The following is a 17,604-nucleotide window of genomic DNA, read 5'->3' as shown; positions in this document are numbered from 1 at the left end:
CAAAAGCTTGTTCAACATCGAGGAAGACTCCCGTGCAGTGCATACCGCGCTCCAATGTGGAAGATATGACATCAACCACTCGATGACTCTGTTGTATGGTAGAATGAGATGTTTTAAATCCAAACTGGTGGTCCGGAATAACATGATATGAGTCAAGGATTGGGTAGAGGCGTTTTAATAAGAGTTTTCTGGGTAATTTAAACATGGAATTTTATACATTAATCCAGATTGATTTATTGGAACAAAGAACATATTTTAGCAATAAAAATCAGTCTCAAGAAGTTAAGATTATATATAACTTAATATTCGATATATATTAGCCTAGAATTCGATCGCAATTTTAAAAAAATATTTGCATGAATGGTCTGTGTGGAGGCGGAAATCGGTTTTGGAAAGTAGCTAGGGGCACTGAATTAATCACAAAATTCGTTGTTTTACTGAATTGATATCCATCATAAATAACTGAAAATCTACTAAATCTTAAAGGTTTTATATTAATCCACGGCAGTTGGGATAAAATCCATGGGCGGAGTAAAAGGGACTGCCCGACTTTCGAACTCCTACATTAGCTTTACCTACTCTGTATCCATTTACTTTATTCCTGCTGAAGACCTGCAGGTGGGTCGAAACGTCCGTCAATAATAAATAGTTAAAACTATGTATTAATAAAAAGGACAAATTGAAATAGTTGTTTTTGACCGTAACTTCCTTCTTATACCTTACATTATACATATTGCATTGAAAAATATTTAATATAACTGGGTTGAAAATAATACATAAATATTGACTCAACTGCGCCTTAAAGATTGAGGACATCAAATTGGCATTTTATTTGAGAATGATCCACACATGAGCTTAAAGTAAAATGTGGGAAATATCAAGTCCATTCAAAAGATTGTGGATCTCAAGGACACAATATTTCTGAATGAGTGCAAAAGACAAACAAGCCATTGATAGAATAGTCTTCATTAAATGCTATAATTTATCTTGCAGATAGCGGAGACCCGCCTCGTCAGATTATTCGGCAATTTGGTTTTGACGCTTCGCTAAATAGTCCTGTCAGTTTTGATTTATTAGGTTCGGTCCATTTGTCATGTTCTAGTTTGGTTTTTTTATTTTGCATCTTCTTTTTTTTTAAACAAATGAAACATGAGCATTTAGTTTATTATTAAGTTATCGGTAATAATAGATAGGCTCTTTTCAATCATTGACCTTTAGGTCCTCGAGTTGTTTAGTTGCGATGAGACCTCACCTACACCTTTTAGCGTCATTTTTACTTAGGCTTGTGGAGTTATGATATGTATTGAAACCCCTAAACTTACAATTTCGTGCAATATAAAATTAGTTTCAATATAAGGTCCTTTCCATAAGTGGAATTCTTTCGGGATTAAAATAAAGAAGCTAGGGATCAAAATATGCATGTTTTCCAAAATCTGATCTCCAGGTATTGCAATTTGACCGTATGACATAATTCTATGCTAAAATCTATGTAGGTTGGTCGATGTAAGACATGTCACAAACTCACAAAAGGATATCATAACACAAAAAAAGTCAATCCTTCCCGCCCAGACCCAACCCACTAAGACCCCCAGAGAGTGACGGTCCTTTATCACTTTTACTTGAAATGGGAAAAGGAGACTTTAAGCTAGTTAAATCGAGCAATATTTAAAAAACACCTACAATTTTAAAACGGCGTGAAACCCTCCATGGTAGCCTTACTTATCTGACTTTTTAAAGAGACAATTATTAGCGAGTAGATTGGTCGATGTATGACATGTCCTAATCTCACTAGAGATCATAGCACAAAAAAGGCAATTTTTCCCGATCGAATCCGCCCCACTAAAACCCCAAGGGAGTGACGGTACTATGTCACTTTTGCAATATATCCTTTAAACAGGAAAATGAGACTGTGATGATCTAAGCGCCTGCAATTGAATAACGGCGTTGATATCTGAGTAGTGATATTACATTTATTGAACATGAACTATTAAACTCCTCCCCCCTCACCCCACAAAAAATAAAATAAAAATAATTACTCTTTTGAGGTACTTCATGGAATTTGCTGTGCACAAATGCATTTTTAGTTGTTTGTTTACCCCCCCCCCCCCCCGTTTTAGAGTTTAGTCTAGTTCATACTTCAATAAATTTCTCACAAGCTGACACAGTGAGGGGACGAATTTTCGTATCCTAGTGGTGTCCGCTTAAGAGAAGTTCTACTGTGTATTAACTGCTTCTTTAATGTTTGGTTGTCATCTGCTAAAAATAAGATTATTGTCAGTTTGAAAGATCAATAAATGAGCCGTTTATTTTGGAAGTGGCCAAAGTCTATTTGTCAATTATGAGTATTTCCGATTCCCCGTGTTTACATGTACAACTTAAAGTTATCTATCAATAGAGCATTAGAGCTTAATTATATTCGGGGTAAATAAGATAATTGTGGACACATTAGAGTTCAAAGTTAGTTCAATAAGTCCATTTATATTTAATTTAAGATATGTTTAATGTGGCCTAAATTTTTACAAACTGTTGAAAATAATGTAAAAATTATAGATCACAATTTTGTAATATTTGTAATAAGCAGGACATTTGTATTTACTAAATGATAGAGATTTTGGCGTAGTAGAAGCGGCAATAAAAAAAAAAAATAGTGTTTGTCCCCCGAGATTATTACAATATTATCAAAAAGTGTCGGAAAGGGATTAACTTTACTGTACACGAAATGAGACAAGAAAATTTTTTATCAACAAAATTATTAGAAGACGCAATTTTAAAAAGATAAACAATTTTAATGGAGATTCAATATTTCAAATTAAGTTGGATGCGTTATGTCAGAAATGAACCGTATGAAATTTTCTATAAGACATCAATGAATGATAATGAAAATTGCAGTTCTGAATTTATTTCAACTTCGGATGGAGCAAGAAAGTTCGAAAATATTATATCACCACTGTATAAAAATATCATACAAATTACTACGGCAAAATTCAAAGATATAATTGACCTATTGCAATATATACCACCGCAACATCACGATTTCTTCAAATCCCTTTCAGACATTCAAAATGTAGTTAATTGTTTTGTAATTTTGCACATTATACAGTTAAAAATATTTCGAATTGCATAAATTATTTTTTCGGAGCGTTGTTTATAAAATGTATATTGTTTTTTTTTAATTTGAAGCATTTTAAATTATATTGAAAGGACTTAGGTTTCTTCAAATTTTATAACGAATCTGGTTGTTAATTTTGAAAGTGGCCTAACTGCATTCTTGGTAAGAAAACGCATATTATTCACTTAATAATTTCCATTATTCTAATAGGGACTTTAAATTTAACACCTTTAGATACACTTTTACAGTATGACTCATTAGTATCCTGTACGTATATTTTTAATTGCATTTAAACACAAACCTTTAAATATTTCAATTTAAGTATAAATGGACTGAAAGTGGTCTTCAAAATAAACGGTTCAAATGATCTCCGACTTACAGTTACTTCTCTATTATAATACTTCATTAGGAATACTTTCATCGAAGTTGTTATTGAAGTCAACTTTCTATTTCTTGCTGAGACTATCTCTTAAAATCAATTTGAGGGGTTGCCATTCAGTCTCATATTCATATCGCACATGTAACTTTTAATTTCGCAACTTACGTGGAAATATTATTAAAATAATAGCAATTATCAATTATTAAATTTTATTCTATTTTAATTTATTCCCCTCCAAATTAATTTGAAAAATATAATTGGTCTTTGAGGTTTACACTTCGTAAATTTCCCGTGAGAAACACTTCATTCACAGGCTTTTCCTTCATCCCACAATTGTCTGATTTTCCTTGAACCGACTTCCTCTTAACGTTGCCTTTGTGTTTAATTAAATCGATTATTTTTCGTCAGGTAATCGATCTATTTCGGCAATGCCTCGTCCGATTAGACCTCTAATGAAGGAAAATAGATAATTTGTGTAAAATAGAATGTATGAAATTCTATTTTGTACTTTCGCTTATGCATGCTGAAACCTCTTTTCTTGTATACGCCTCGACAGTGTAATCTCTGTATTCTGAACTAATTCTTGCAGGGATTTTCGGATTGGTTAAAAGTAATCACTCTCCCCCATTCTCTCTCTCTCTTTCCAATAACCTTTCGTCAGGTGCTATGAGTCTTATAATATCAATGGTCACTAACCGCATTTTGGGTTGTTACAACATTTATTATCTTGTTAAATGGTTATTTAATTTGTTAAAATAATAAGACTGTTCATTTATAAGTAAAAAAAGTATAAATAAAAAATACTCTTTATGTGGATTTATTTATGACGTGATATAAAAATTTGTTCACTAATAGAATTTGTGTTATTATACACATTTCTACTATTAATTAAATTAGTTTTACAGAACCAAATATACAATAGATATTATGTATTTCTAAATCCAACAAAATATATTATGAACACTTTCATAGGAATTAGATTACCCGATATCAAAACTGTAAAAATTTCTACCTTCGATTTACACGGTGATTACCTATTGCTACCAATTATTGCCTGCTAGGTTAACTCAAAAAATTAACTTTTTTTACGCTAGTTCGGGTTACCGAAGTTTGGATTTTAAATACAGTGTAATATCGGTTACACTGTATTTCAAAAACGGCACATCGATTTTATTCTCAAACATCAATTCATAAAATAAAATATATATAGGTAATTATTACTTATATATCCAATAGGAATAGTTAGGAAGCTTAATCATATTTTTTAAAAGAGCAATTATAAAATGCGTTAACTATATATTGTTACTTGGGTGGGAGGGACAAATATCCATTCCATGCGACAACCACGAAATAATACGTCAACCCGCCCAAGCTTATATGAATCCTTATCGCACTCGGCTATAACGGCCTCTAAACCACTTTATTGGTTGGAGGAAAGTATTGTAATTTAAAAATGGGATAGCATTTTCAACTTTCTGAAATACTATCATCTACTTTCGGCTGCGCGTGCTCTCTAGCTTCATTCACATTTTCTGCTTCATCAAAATTTGGAGCAGTTAATTTAATCATAAATTAATATGCAATTTGTTACAATTTGAAGTATCTAAAACAATTAAAGCCTGCGAAGTTTGATGGTTTTAGTTGATAATCATCAAAAGAATGGAAACTTAGCTTGTTAACTTGTCAATTAATTGTATGAGCTATTAAGATGTTCTGTCGTTTTCTTCATTGCTATACAGCCCGACAGAGTTCTTCGAAGAAGAACATGCCGTCAATAGTAAATACCCTCACGTGCCCTCCAGTTCCTCCACCGCTGAAGAATGTGGTAAATATCCAATCAGCAGAGAGAAAAGCCGCTTCCTGTGTACTTAGGCATTCCGGGTTTCCAATCCGAATTGCACACTTTCCATTCCGGGAGGGTATCATCTCGCCATGCTAAGCGTTATCATTACGGTCTCTTATTAGTCCTTAACGATTTAATTGTCACGATATGTCAGCCGCTCTTACTTACTAGGAATCTTAGAGCAGTGGGCCGCACATATGGGTCTGGTAACAAATATTTTGACGAGGATATATTGTTAGTTCTAAATTATTAATAAGGTTTACTGATATTTGGTCCTAAACGGTTTAAATACGTAAATTTGTAGATAAACAAAAGAGAATGGTATACTATTATTCGCTATGAAATAATCTTCTGTAAAAAAAAATTATTGTACCCTTCCTTACCTAAAAGTAAAGTAAGGCAACAACAATTTTTTTTTTTTTTTTGGAAAAAGCAAACCATGTTTGTTTTATATTTTTCTCCTGGTGTCTATTGTTCACATAATCATAATTCCTCTGCATTTAATCCAATTCCTATCGCAATACAACCGTATTAATTTATTTTAATTCTAATTTATCACAACCGTGGGAAAGGTGAATGCCTGCTCTTTTAGCATATATTAACACCATTTAGATATAATACCCAAATAAGGCCGAATGGTTTTAAATTAAGAAAAGTTGTTTTAACGCTTTATTTCATAGATCTGGTTCTAATTTGTTTAATTAGATCCTGTTTGTGGCCTTTTGTGTAGTATATAGAACCCTAAAACACTCCTACGTTTCGTCTCTGTTGATTGATTCATGTTGAAGTTAGATCCGTTAATTAGAACTGCTTCTGGACAAACGACTGACATGGAATCCTCCTACAAGACTTAAAAGACAGGCGACTGCTTGTCGATTCTGACTATTAAAACATTTACTAGACAAACGGACTAAACTGTCAATCCATTACAAAAGACTGATCTACATGACTATTACAAGGCCTATCTTGACATACGGAGTTGAGCTTTGGGGCTCCACTAAACCATCAAATTCCTTCCGAATCGAATCCTTGCAGTCCAAAATCCTTAATGCTCCTTCCTTTATCACGAATCAAGTCTTCCATCTGGACCTCAATGTCTCACATGTTGCTGAAAACCGGATACCAATCCTTCCCTGATAAACTTCTTAACCACCCAAATCCACTTGTTTCTAACTTGGCTTCTCCTTCATTTCCTAATAATCCTCCTAGGCGTCTGAAAAGAAGATGGCTTCGAGATCTTCTCCTCTATGGAAGTGTTATTGGAGTTCTATCAATGGGTAGATCATCCACATGTTTGTATCATGTCACTATGTAACCTACAGCAAATTCACTTATTGTTTATATTTTTACATGTTATATGTTTACAGTTTTAAATAACAATAAATAAATTATGAAAAAAAATGTTAAAGTTATTGCAATGCTATTTTTGATTTTTCAAAAGAAATCGGAATTTTTTACACAAAAATTGTGTCTTTTATTGTTTTCGTATATTCATATTTAGGGGTTTCTTCCAGCGCTAAAAAGAGATATGAACTTTGTATCGTTCAAAAAAAATCTTTTATTACACTTTCATAAGTCTTTCGGTCAGAATTGTTTCAATGTCATACTTATTTTGAATCACAGTGGAGCAATTATTGATATTTTTATGATTACATATATGTATGCCAATATGATTGGAAACTCAACTAAATCGAAGCAACATTGACGGTAATAAAGGAATTTTGGTTCTGTTTATATTTTTACAATGCTTTCTCAGATTAAATTAACACATGTCCATTTTTTTGGAAATAGAATTTCAGAAGAAAAATTTAACGAAATCAGCGACCCTTTTACCATTTCGTTCCCATATTAGTGTTTTTTTTTAGTAACATTTGTAGTTGGTATTTAGTATTTATATCGCGTCTCATTGTTTGTTAGTCTGCACTGATGTTGCAAGTGCAACCATTTAAACGACAGACGAATGAGATTTTGAGCTGTTGGCATTTTTTGTTTATATGACTACTGGTATTACCAAAAACATTGTAAGCAATTCATATTGCCAAATCATAATAATGATGTGCACATGAAATGTTCAGTTTTAAATAAATACAACAATCGGTATCAATCTTTCAATTCAACATTCAATCTATATTCATCCACAAATCCAGCTATAGAAAAACATTGTAGGGTCTGCTAGTATTAAATATATTGATGATTTTAACTGACAATATTTAACTGGGCTCTTAAAACCCGTTAACTCTTAGTTTCCTTTCTTGTTTTACCACACTTTGACTATGACTGCCTGGCATACGGTGGACTCTCGGATGATCTCTAATCTAAATTTAAACGTCTTATGAATTGGTCAGTACGATTTATTTTCGGGATCAGCAGTGATACACACATAACCTATTATTACGCTGAGTGGCTCTATCCATCCTTCCAATATTTCGTAGCTTCCTTCCTATTCCAAATAATTAGTACTCAGCACCCCTCCTAGGTCCTAGAAAACCTGCAATTCTAATTCTTAGTCCAATCCTGCACTACCAGGTCTCATTTATCTGACATCTACCTTCCATTTCATCGAGCTGCTGCGTTTGATAAATCATTTTTTATCCGCGCTGCATATCTCTGGAACTCCATGCCCCCTAACATACGGCATGTAACAAACCTTCCCTCGTTTAAAACCCTTCTATTCAAGTTTTTTAATTTATTTACTTTTTATTCTCTGTATGTCTAAAATTATTTATATACGATTTTAATATAAGTTATAGTTAAGGGTGGCCACACTGTTTTTTGACCGATATATGTTATTGTAAAATTAAAATTACCTTTGTAATTGTTCTAAAGGGAACTTGCCCAAGAATAATAAACTATTTTCTATTTCATTTTAATATTCTCATCATCCATATCTGTTCGGAAATTACTTTGAAAGTTTTATCTATGTAACACATATCTTAAAGTGGCAAGAGAGGCCTTTAGTTCATAAATGTTCGTATTATCTATTTACTTTCCTAATTTTTCACTTACCATTTTTACTTCGATCAATGCCCCATCTTTCGGAATGTTTGTAGCAAGCTTCCAAGGAAGAGCATTGCTGAGAGGTACGTGACGCCTTCACTTCTTGGCCTGAGGCCGTTGTAACCGAGAATGTTAACCGTTCCGACTGAGCAGGTTGAAATTTATTTCATGATAGACCCACGGAATGAATCTCAACCTTGATGACTGGTTAGAATAGGTTAGCGACATGTAGGAAAACCACCCCTTATACCAGGAATGGCCTGACTGTAGGAGTGGCAATCAAGGGTTTAAAAAAATCCAATAACATAAACAAATTTACATTCAACTATTATTAATTTCAATATCCACTCGCTTGAAGCTCACCTTCAACCGAGTTCATTGCCTTCGAAATAAGAAAGTAGTCGAGTTGGAATATCGATTGTTGGTGCTAAATAAGGCTCAGTATCGACACTATCCCTGACCTGAAATAGTTTCTTGAGGACGTCATCCGGACCGGCCGGCCTTCGGGATATTGTGCCGTCCGTTCCTCCTCCATATTGTTCGCTCCTCAACTTAACTCTATTATTGCCACATTTAGATTTGTCGCGTCTAAAGAAAAACACTAACGTTATTATTAACCATCAATGAACTATAATAGACAGAACCAACGATCACAATAAGGAAGCGAATCTCGGTTAGTAAAAGCGTGAAACTGAGTTGTTATTGGATCACAGGGTCATCTTGCTGATCCGGGCTCTGGAGGAACCGTAAAGACATTATACTGCCAGTGTATACGTTCTAGCGGAGGAGGGAGGAGTTGGTACCTCAAGAGTCACCGAATAACATCGTGTTCAAAGTTTTAAGTTATTCTAAAAAAAAAAAAAAAAAAAATGAATAAAGTTTGTATTATTTATTTTAAAGTTTCTCTATACTTAGCCATGTACGAATATCAATTTATTTGTTTAGTTAATATGGTTAATATGTATTTTATTATTTTTTTTAGTAATAGAAAAGAAGGATAAGAAAAAAATGTTTTATCTGCAAATTTTGGGTTTTGTTGCATTTTACCTGATTTCTCTTCATGATGTCAAAAAACTTAACTGAGCTACCTTATATAGCGAATTTTATTATTTTTCTTTTCAGAAATTTATTTCCATTTTTTCCCTTCTTTATTCATTATATCATGGGAACAACGTTTCGGGCTCTTCTGCCTATTATGAAGTTCTTACTATTTATTTATGGATTTCTGACAAAAAAAAAAAAGAAATTAGAGTTCTACCAGTGATGCGGCGAGAGGGATGCGCTGTGATCTCTTGAGCTCTGCTCTACCCCTCACACGTGGGGGATAGAGTGAGCTCAGGGATCCTCAGGTCGATTGTGTAAATATTGTATATACTATTTTATCATTATGTTATTTTATTTATTTTTCATACAGATAGTCTGATTATGTTCATTTGTCTATTTTTTTGTTTGTATATATTTTAAGAGAGTTTTTTATTTTATTTTATTTTTTATTTATTTATTTTATTTTTTATTTATTTTTTTTTATTTTAGTATGTATGAGATCATTCATCAATATTACCTATTGCCCACAACTGTGTGGCAGATTTTAATATCTATCAATAAATAAATCTATCAAATCAAAAAAAAAAAAAATTAGAGTTCTAACAATTTACTGGATGTATGTATTTTTAAAAGGTTGTAAATACCAATATATGAATTATTAAAAAAAAAATCAAACTGAATAATTTTTTTTATATATTTAATTTGGAATACATATATATACATAAATGTTTCAACTAAGATGGCATATGCCCACACTATAGTAACTAAGAGAGATAGTTGATCGTGGATGACTTATACGAAGAAAAGATGGTTGGGGGTGCGGTCAATATATAACACAAAGAAGTTGAAGTAACATATTTAATTGTGCCAACGTTGTTTCGGCCAGAATTAGGGACATATAGTCGATGTATTTGGTTTCATTGTTTCCCTGTCTTCATCTAATAATATGAAATCATCAGCATACCCAAGAACTTGTGAGGTGTAAGAAATACTAGCGTTATATATCCTTTTCAGTTATCTTTTGAGGTAATCTTTGTTTCATTAACTTTTTTTTACATTTTGACTCAGATTTTTTGCCGAACGAGTTGACCTCTTAATTTTTATTTGAATGGACGATTTATATCCAACGGTTTTTAAGAGTTTCTAAAAAAATATATATATATATATATATAGCCATCAATTTTTTTTATTTTGTTTTTAAAACTGAATCATTAAACCGCCATGTTCTTTTTTTTAAATACATTTTTCCCGCGGACTTATGGAACCATTTCGGAAAAATTGAAAAACAAAACATAATTACAAAGCTATTCCTTCGTTTTAAAAAACATCTTAACTCGATATTCCAGTTAAAATAAAAGGGCAGTAAAATTGAATATAAAATTAATAATAGTGAAGATCGACGGGAATAAATTGGCCTTTCTCGTTACGGTTTTAATGACAGATACTTCGCTCTTTTACGTTCAATCTTTTTTTTACTGACCTGTTTTTGTTTTGTTTTTAAACTATATAGAAATATTACTGATTTAAATCGTTACACTAATTGATTTCTAAGATTAGAATTTCAAGGTGGATATGGAGATCTCTTTTACGACAGAAATTGGTCTTATAAGGACAGAACATTTCTCCTATATTTTATTTAGGATTTATTACATTATAGTGAAACCGCTATCTGCTGATCTATTCTGTAACTACAACAGTCGTCAAAACAGACGATCTGACATGACGAACCTGCCGCATATGTGAAATACTACAGACATCGTATATTGATATATAAATTACAGCCAATTACATCGGGAATTGAAAATAAAGGCAATCGTGGATTACATCAAAAAAAGGTTTATGAAGATCCACTTCTAGTTACCTATAGTTAAAGGAGCAGTGACCACAACTTGGGAAACCCAACCACAGTCCGAAGACTGAAGCCCAGGCTGCTGCGGGACTTCACGTTTTAAGTTCTATATTTATCAGTTCTGTTATTGTCACTCTAAAATTTCATTTTATCTTAATTTCTTTTCTTTTTTTTCTCATCTATTCATTAAATTTACTTTATTTTTTCCCATTAGACATCAATTATTTATTTTGTGAAATCCATAAATGTGTTTTTGTTATTAACTTTACTTTTATCTTCTATTTAGAATTACTAATTTAATCAATTTATTTTATCTTAATTTTTTTTTATAACATTGTATATAGCTAGGGGTGTCTTTTGTGTGAGTCTATACCCCCTCCCCTCCATAATCAATTTTTAAAAAAAATGTACCTCTTACGTTAACCATGTAAGGCCCACCAGGACGATCTGGTATTAAATAAAGATATATGAATTGTTACATGTTAATAATTTAACTTTATATACTTATCACCTCCCAGATCTCCTCCTCTCAAACCATTGTTGAATCCCTGGATGATCTTTCATCAGATCATAGTCCAGTTCTACTTTTTTTAAATTCAAGCTTCGTGCCTAAGCCCTCCACTCCTTCATGGATTACAGAAAGAGTTGACTGGGATGGATTTGGATACGACTTGGAACAAAAACTTGAACATTCAACTAAAGACAAAACAAGACATCGACGAAGCTATAGAAAAACTCACAGAATCAGTAAGAACAAGTATAAATGACAACACTTATAGAACTAGTAAAATGAATAATAATAAACAAACTAACCTACCACAGACAGTATATTCGTATCTTAATAAGGGAAAAACGAAGAGCAAGATCGAAGTGGCATACGCCAGATATCCAGCTGACAAAACGTATTACACCAAATTGACTAACAAACTTAAAGCAGAAATAAGAAAATTCAAAATTCAAAATTTACTTATCTTCACTGAAAATCTTACAACTACTGACAAAAGATTATGGAGAACCACCAAACAGCTGCTGAAATTCAAAGATTTTAACCATCCTCTTCTCACCGAATCCCAAACCTGAACCAGAACTGACGAACAAAAATCGCAAACCTTTGGACAACATCTTTCTAAAACCTTTATTCCGCATCCCGATATTCTTAACCCAATTCACCTTGAATTTGTTGAAGCAGAACTCAATAATCCACTCCAAATGACCCTACCACCTAAAGCATTTCATCCTTCTGAAATATCCAGCATCATTCAACGATTACCTACCCGCAAAGCTCCTGGAAAAAACTTTATATACTTTATTATTACATTATTATATTACTAAATTTATTATTTGAATTAATAAAGATTACAATACAATCTTCTGATCCACTAATAGCTAGCGCTGTACACGCAGCATCTCTCGATGGCGTTTAATAGCTCACAGAGTCGACTAAGCACAAACTTGATCTAACCTTCACTACATTATAGTAATATTTTTGGAAATGTATATTGAATTTTTCTTCACTCTGCCTTCTCTGGATCTCTCCTTCCTAATCCTTTTCTACTTTCTTAAGGGTCTACAGCTAGTTCCCGTAGAACTTGTCATCCTTTTCACGACCGAAGGGCTGGTTCCTTTCTGAGTGAAATCTCAATCCTAAGAAGATTCACGGCTAGTCCCCGGCAAAACTCATCCTATTCAACTTCTAACCAGGTCCCTAAACTAATGAGCAGGTATTATCGAGTACCTCTCACTTTGAATTGGAGTCAGAATCAACCAGTTATACACAACCACCTCTACAACATAATAGGTTTTAGTAGTTCCGATTTCGCTTCAGATGCGTCTACCTGATCCACGTGTAAAAATCAAAACATTTGTAGAAGAATGAATCTTAGATATCATTAAACTATTGATTCTAATAGTACAAGAGCCCAAGAGGAGAAAAAAGGCAGTTATCTCACCCCAATTTTTGATTAGTTTAATGAAAATTATGTATAATTAATAGTGAAAATTGATGAGTCCGCCAAGTATAGGTAGGGGGAATAAAAAATGGCGGTTGTTTCAAAGCGATAAAAAAAACTAATTTTTCATTCAGAGCTCTATATCTTAAAACGTAGGAACAACACAAGAAAACCTAAGAGAACGTCATTTAAAGAAGAATAAATTTGCTAAAATATGAGCCCTAATAGAGTTATTTACATAAAATAGTTTTCGAGACATAGATTTTTAAAAATCAACATTTCATAAAAATATTGTATGGAACGTACTGAAAGATCAGTAGTTAGTGAATTTATTTTGAAAAATTAATATCTCAAAAACCATTTGACGTAAAGATGTCTATTAGCACTCAAATTAAAGCTAGTTTAATGAGCTATAAAGTAGTTTATCATGTTTATCTTCGTAGGAGTAATAGTTTACATGAAATTTGCTAAAATAAATTGATTTATAGTTATTCGGACAAATTTTCATTTACCAAATTTATATTTATACGTGAATTTCATAAAAACTACTACCCCTACGAAGATAAGTGTCATAAACTACTTTATAGTAAGTTAAATTTCCTTTATTTTGATTGATGGCAGACATATGTGCGTCTTATGAATCTAGAGATATATTTTTAAAAAATCCAGCATTTTATACGAACAACTAGAAATTAACATTTTGTGAGTTTATTTTGTCAAATATCATAAAAACTACTACTCCTACAAAGATGAACGTTATTAACTATTTTGTTGCAAATTTAACTAGCTTTAATTTGAGCGCTGGTAGACCAATGAACGTATAAATTAACTTATTGTCCGAACAACTATAAATCAATTTATTTTAGAAAATATCATGAAAACTAATATTCCTACGAAGGTAAAGGTCATAAACTTCTGTATATTCCATTAAACTAGCTTTAATTTGAGTGCTAATAGACATCTGTACATCACATTGTTCCTGAGATATAGATTTCTCAAAATAAATTAACTAACTACTAATCTTTCAGTAGATTTTTAAGAAGTTTTGCTTTTCAAAAAGCTATATATCGAAAAATTTTGGACGTAAATAGCTCTTTTAGGGCTAATATTTTAGAAAATTTACTCTTCTTTAAATAATGTTCTCTTTGATTTTCTAGCGTTGTTGGTAGTTCTTAAGATATAGAGCTCCGAATCAAAAATTTATGTTTTTTTTAAGGTTTTGAAACAGACGCCATTTTTTATTCCCCCTACCTATACTTGGCAGACTCATCAGTTTTGACTAGTAATTATACCTAGTTTTCATTGAAGTAATCAAAAATTGGGGTGAGATAACTGTCTTTTTTTCTTCCAGGCTCTTATACTATAAGTTCTCTGACGCTAGCTTGACTAAATTTGAAATCAAAAGCTATTATAGCCATCTTACTACTGTTACATGTATATAGAGTGCAGTGACAGTTTACCGTGAATATAAGTGATTTACAGCCAGGTAAATAAAAAAAAGAAAGTGTTTTCATCCTCTCGGTTATTCACCACCGTGGCTAAAAATATAGAAGAATAGAAATGATGGAATCTCTAAATTACTACATCATTCATAAAGTGTCATATATTTTTTATTCGCAATACTTCAATTGAAGATGTTGAGGTCAGATTCAAATCGTTGTTATTGAAGGAATCGCATATTCAGAGAGGCTGGTGACAATGTGAGTGATTGCTGACTTGTTTGTGAAAATATGTTAAAATATTCCGAGGTGAATTCAGAATTTATGTCCATGCCCATTCTCAAGCAATGCTTCTTCAATTTCAATGCTTTCTCTGCAACGATTATGTATATTTATGTGTGTTTATATAGAAATATACAATGTAGATTTACACGTGAATGGCTGTATCTTAAGGAGTAACAGTACAAGTAGCCATGTAAACACAATTCTAATTGTCAATTTGTCATTTCTACTTGTATCTTAGATAATTTATTTTATTTTTTTATAGTTTTGATTATCACTTTTTCACAAAAAATTGTCGCTATCCTGCTACTCGTACGAATAATTGAAAAGTATGTTAAAGTTTAGATAATATGAGTTCATTCGAATTTCATCTTACAATATTAGAGGCCTGAAAAAATCTAATTCCAAGGAATGGTCTCTCCTATTAAAAATATATTAAAAAAGTCCATATTTAATAAGCTTTAAAAGCTTGAATTTTACCAGCCAATAAGGCCACTCACTTACTTTATGTCTAGATTTTAATAATTATAATAATAATAAAAAAGGATTAGTCCAAAGGTTCGGTGCCGATACCACCAAGCAACTGTTTAGTGACGCCACTCCAAACCGAAATCTACTAAATCAGTACTAACGCAATCCTCCCATCTACGGTTCGGTCTTCTCCGCTGACATCTACCCGTTGTTTATTAATATTTTAGCCATTGCTGACCCTGGATTATATTTACCCGATGGAGTTCCCACAATTCAGATTTGTGTAGCCTTCTGAAAATTTCCGGTTAACTCATCCTTTTTCAGTCTAAATATTTTACATAATACTTTATTTTCAATAAAGACGCTATTCATCCCTTAGTGTAAGAAGCCATGTTTCGCATCCATAAAGAACCGTGGTAAGGATAGTAGTTTTGCAAATTCTACCGTTTAAGTTTTTGTACAGAATGCGCGAGCTAAGCGATTTCAAACTTAAAAACTAACAAGTATTTTCCTCGTCAATTTCGTTTTTTTTTTAGTTATTCGTGAATCTAAATACTTAAATCTTTCTACCTGTTCAAGTGTATTTCCTCTTATGTCTATATCATTGAAATTATTCTTGAATGGAATATGGTCCAGGTGCGGTAAAAAAAAACTCAAATAGTAGATAATTATACTATTTTATTGAGCCAACGTTTCGCCCCACGTTGCAGGGCTTCGTCAGGGCTAAAAAAGATACAAACACTATAGTTAAAAAAAGGAAAAAAAAGAAAAAACATAAGTGTAAAATAACAGGAGTATAAAATGAAAAGTAAGATATAATAAGAAAAATTAAAGGTTGTAAATAGTAAATGAAAAGGGTAATAGTAACAGATATATAAGATAAGAAATATAAAAGAAAGTACAAATAAAGAGATGAAAAAGGAAAAAAAAATACAAATCAAATGATGAGATAGAAAGCATACCTGTTTTGACGGCTGTCAAAAAACAAAGTGACGGTTGGTATTGGGAGGAGTGGGGATGGCAGTATTGCCACAATAACGAGAATAATTTGTAAAGTAAACATAAAAACAATTATTTAAATTAAACAACAACAGATAGAAAAACAAAGGAAAAGTAAAGTATAAAATAATGGTATACAATGAGTGTAAGTGATTAAGAAACAAAAATTATACCAAATGAGCGGGGATACAGAAAAGTGTTAAATATAATAGTAAATTAATAATAAAGTAATTAGTATAAGTACACTTAAGAAGATAACACATGAATATAAATTAAAAGATAGATAGATGAATATAAATGAAACAGGAAGGATAGTGAGCAACACGGTCAATCAATAATCTTCCTGAAATTATTCAACATTATTGTTTCTACTGCTAACCATATACTGAAGTATGTCAAGATTCGGAATAAATTGGTAACAATTAAGAAAAGTGAGAACATTTTTCTTAAAGTCCAAAATATTGTGACGTTTACTAAACTTTCTACTATTTGGTATTTTTGGATCTAGTTTGACTGGGCTAGGACGTTCTCTTTAAAAAAATTATAGAATATATCATATTTTGCATAGTCTATGATAGCTACCGCGGTTACATTTACTGTCGAGGTAGTACGATACCACAATCAGGTCGACGGCGAAAAATGTCTATAACTGTCGGGATCAGTAAAGGCCTGTTTATTGGTATCGATATTTGGTGACTCCTGTTCTAAAATATAGCCTTGTGAATTACTTGAATATATTTATATAATTATAATCAAATATTACAAAGTTCTGTAAAATTTTGTAGGGTGTCGTTCGGGAGTTCGAAAGGCTCGATGGTGGAAACCCTGATCTACGAGAGCCCTCTGCAGGAGGAGCCAGAACCCAGCCCGCCTGCCTCCCTCGATAGCAGCCAAGGGTATGTTATTTATTATTATCATATTATTATTACCATTTAGTATTATTATTTTTATTTTTATTTACGTCTTTCTCGCCAAAAGACTTTTGAGAAGCGAGAAATAGATTGGTGTGGAATGAAATAGCAGGCACAGAAGGACATCTTCCTTCATCGAAATGTTTTATATATTACTTTTTAAAAGTATTAGGGGCTACCTAATAATAAAATTCTTTCTCCTGGTCCTGCAGCTTTATTTTATTGTTCCTAGTAATATTTTGGTCACTTTTCTTTTTTATTTATTTACATAAAGACATATTTTTCTTCATATTATTTATTTTTTTTAGCTTCACTTTATTATTTATAGTTAT

The 17,604-nt window shown here is 32.1% G+C and overlaps 1 protein-coding gene across 1 annotated transcript in view; it reads left to right on the top strand.

Annotated features, from left to right (window-relative positions):
* LOC136795079 (uncharacterized) overlaps nucleotides 1-17,604 on the top strand; it is a 197,974-nt gene that overhangs the window by 72,953 nt on the left and 107,417 nt on the right. The window contains exon 2 of the mRNA XM_067053316.1: nucleotides 17,147-17,257. Coding sequence (XP_066909417.1) covers nucleotides 17,147-17,257 — 111 coding nt within the window. The remainder of the gene's footprint in view (nucleotides 1-17,146; nucleotides 17,258-17,604) is intronic.

The sequence above is a fragment of the Halyomorpha halys genome, unplaced genomic scaffold (genome assembly GCF_000696795.3).
Source record: "Halyomorpha halys isolate HHAL.00 unplaced genomic scaffold, Hhal_1.1 Scaffold1515.1, whole genome shotgun sequence".
Classification (NCBI taxonomy): domain Eukaryota; kingdom Metazoa; phylum Arthropoda; class Insecta; order Hemiptera; family Pentatomidae; genus Halyomorpha; species Halyomorpha halys.
This window is presented reverse-complemented; position numbering and strand designations above follow the sequence as displayed.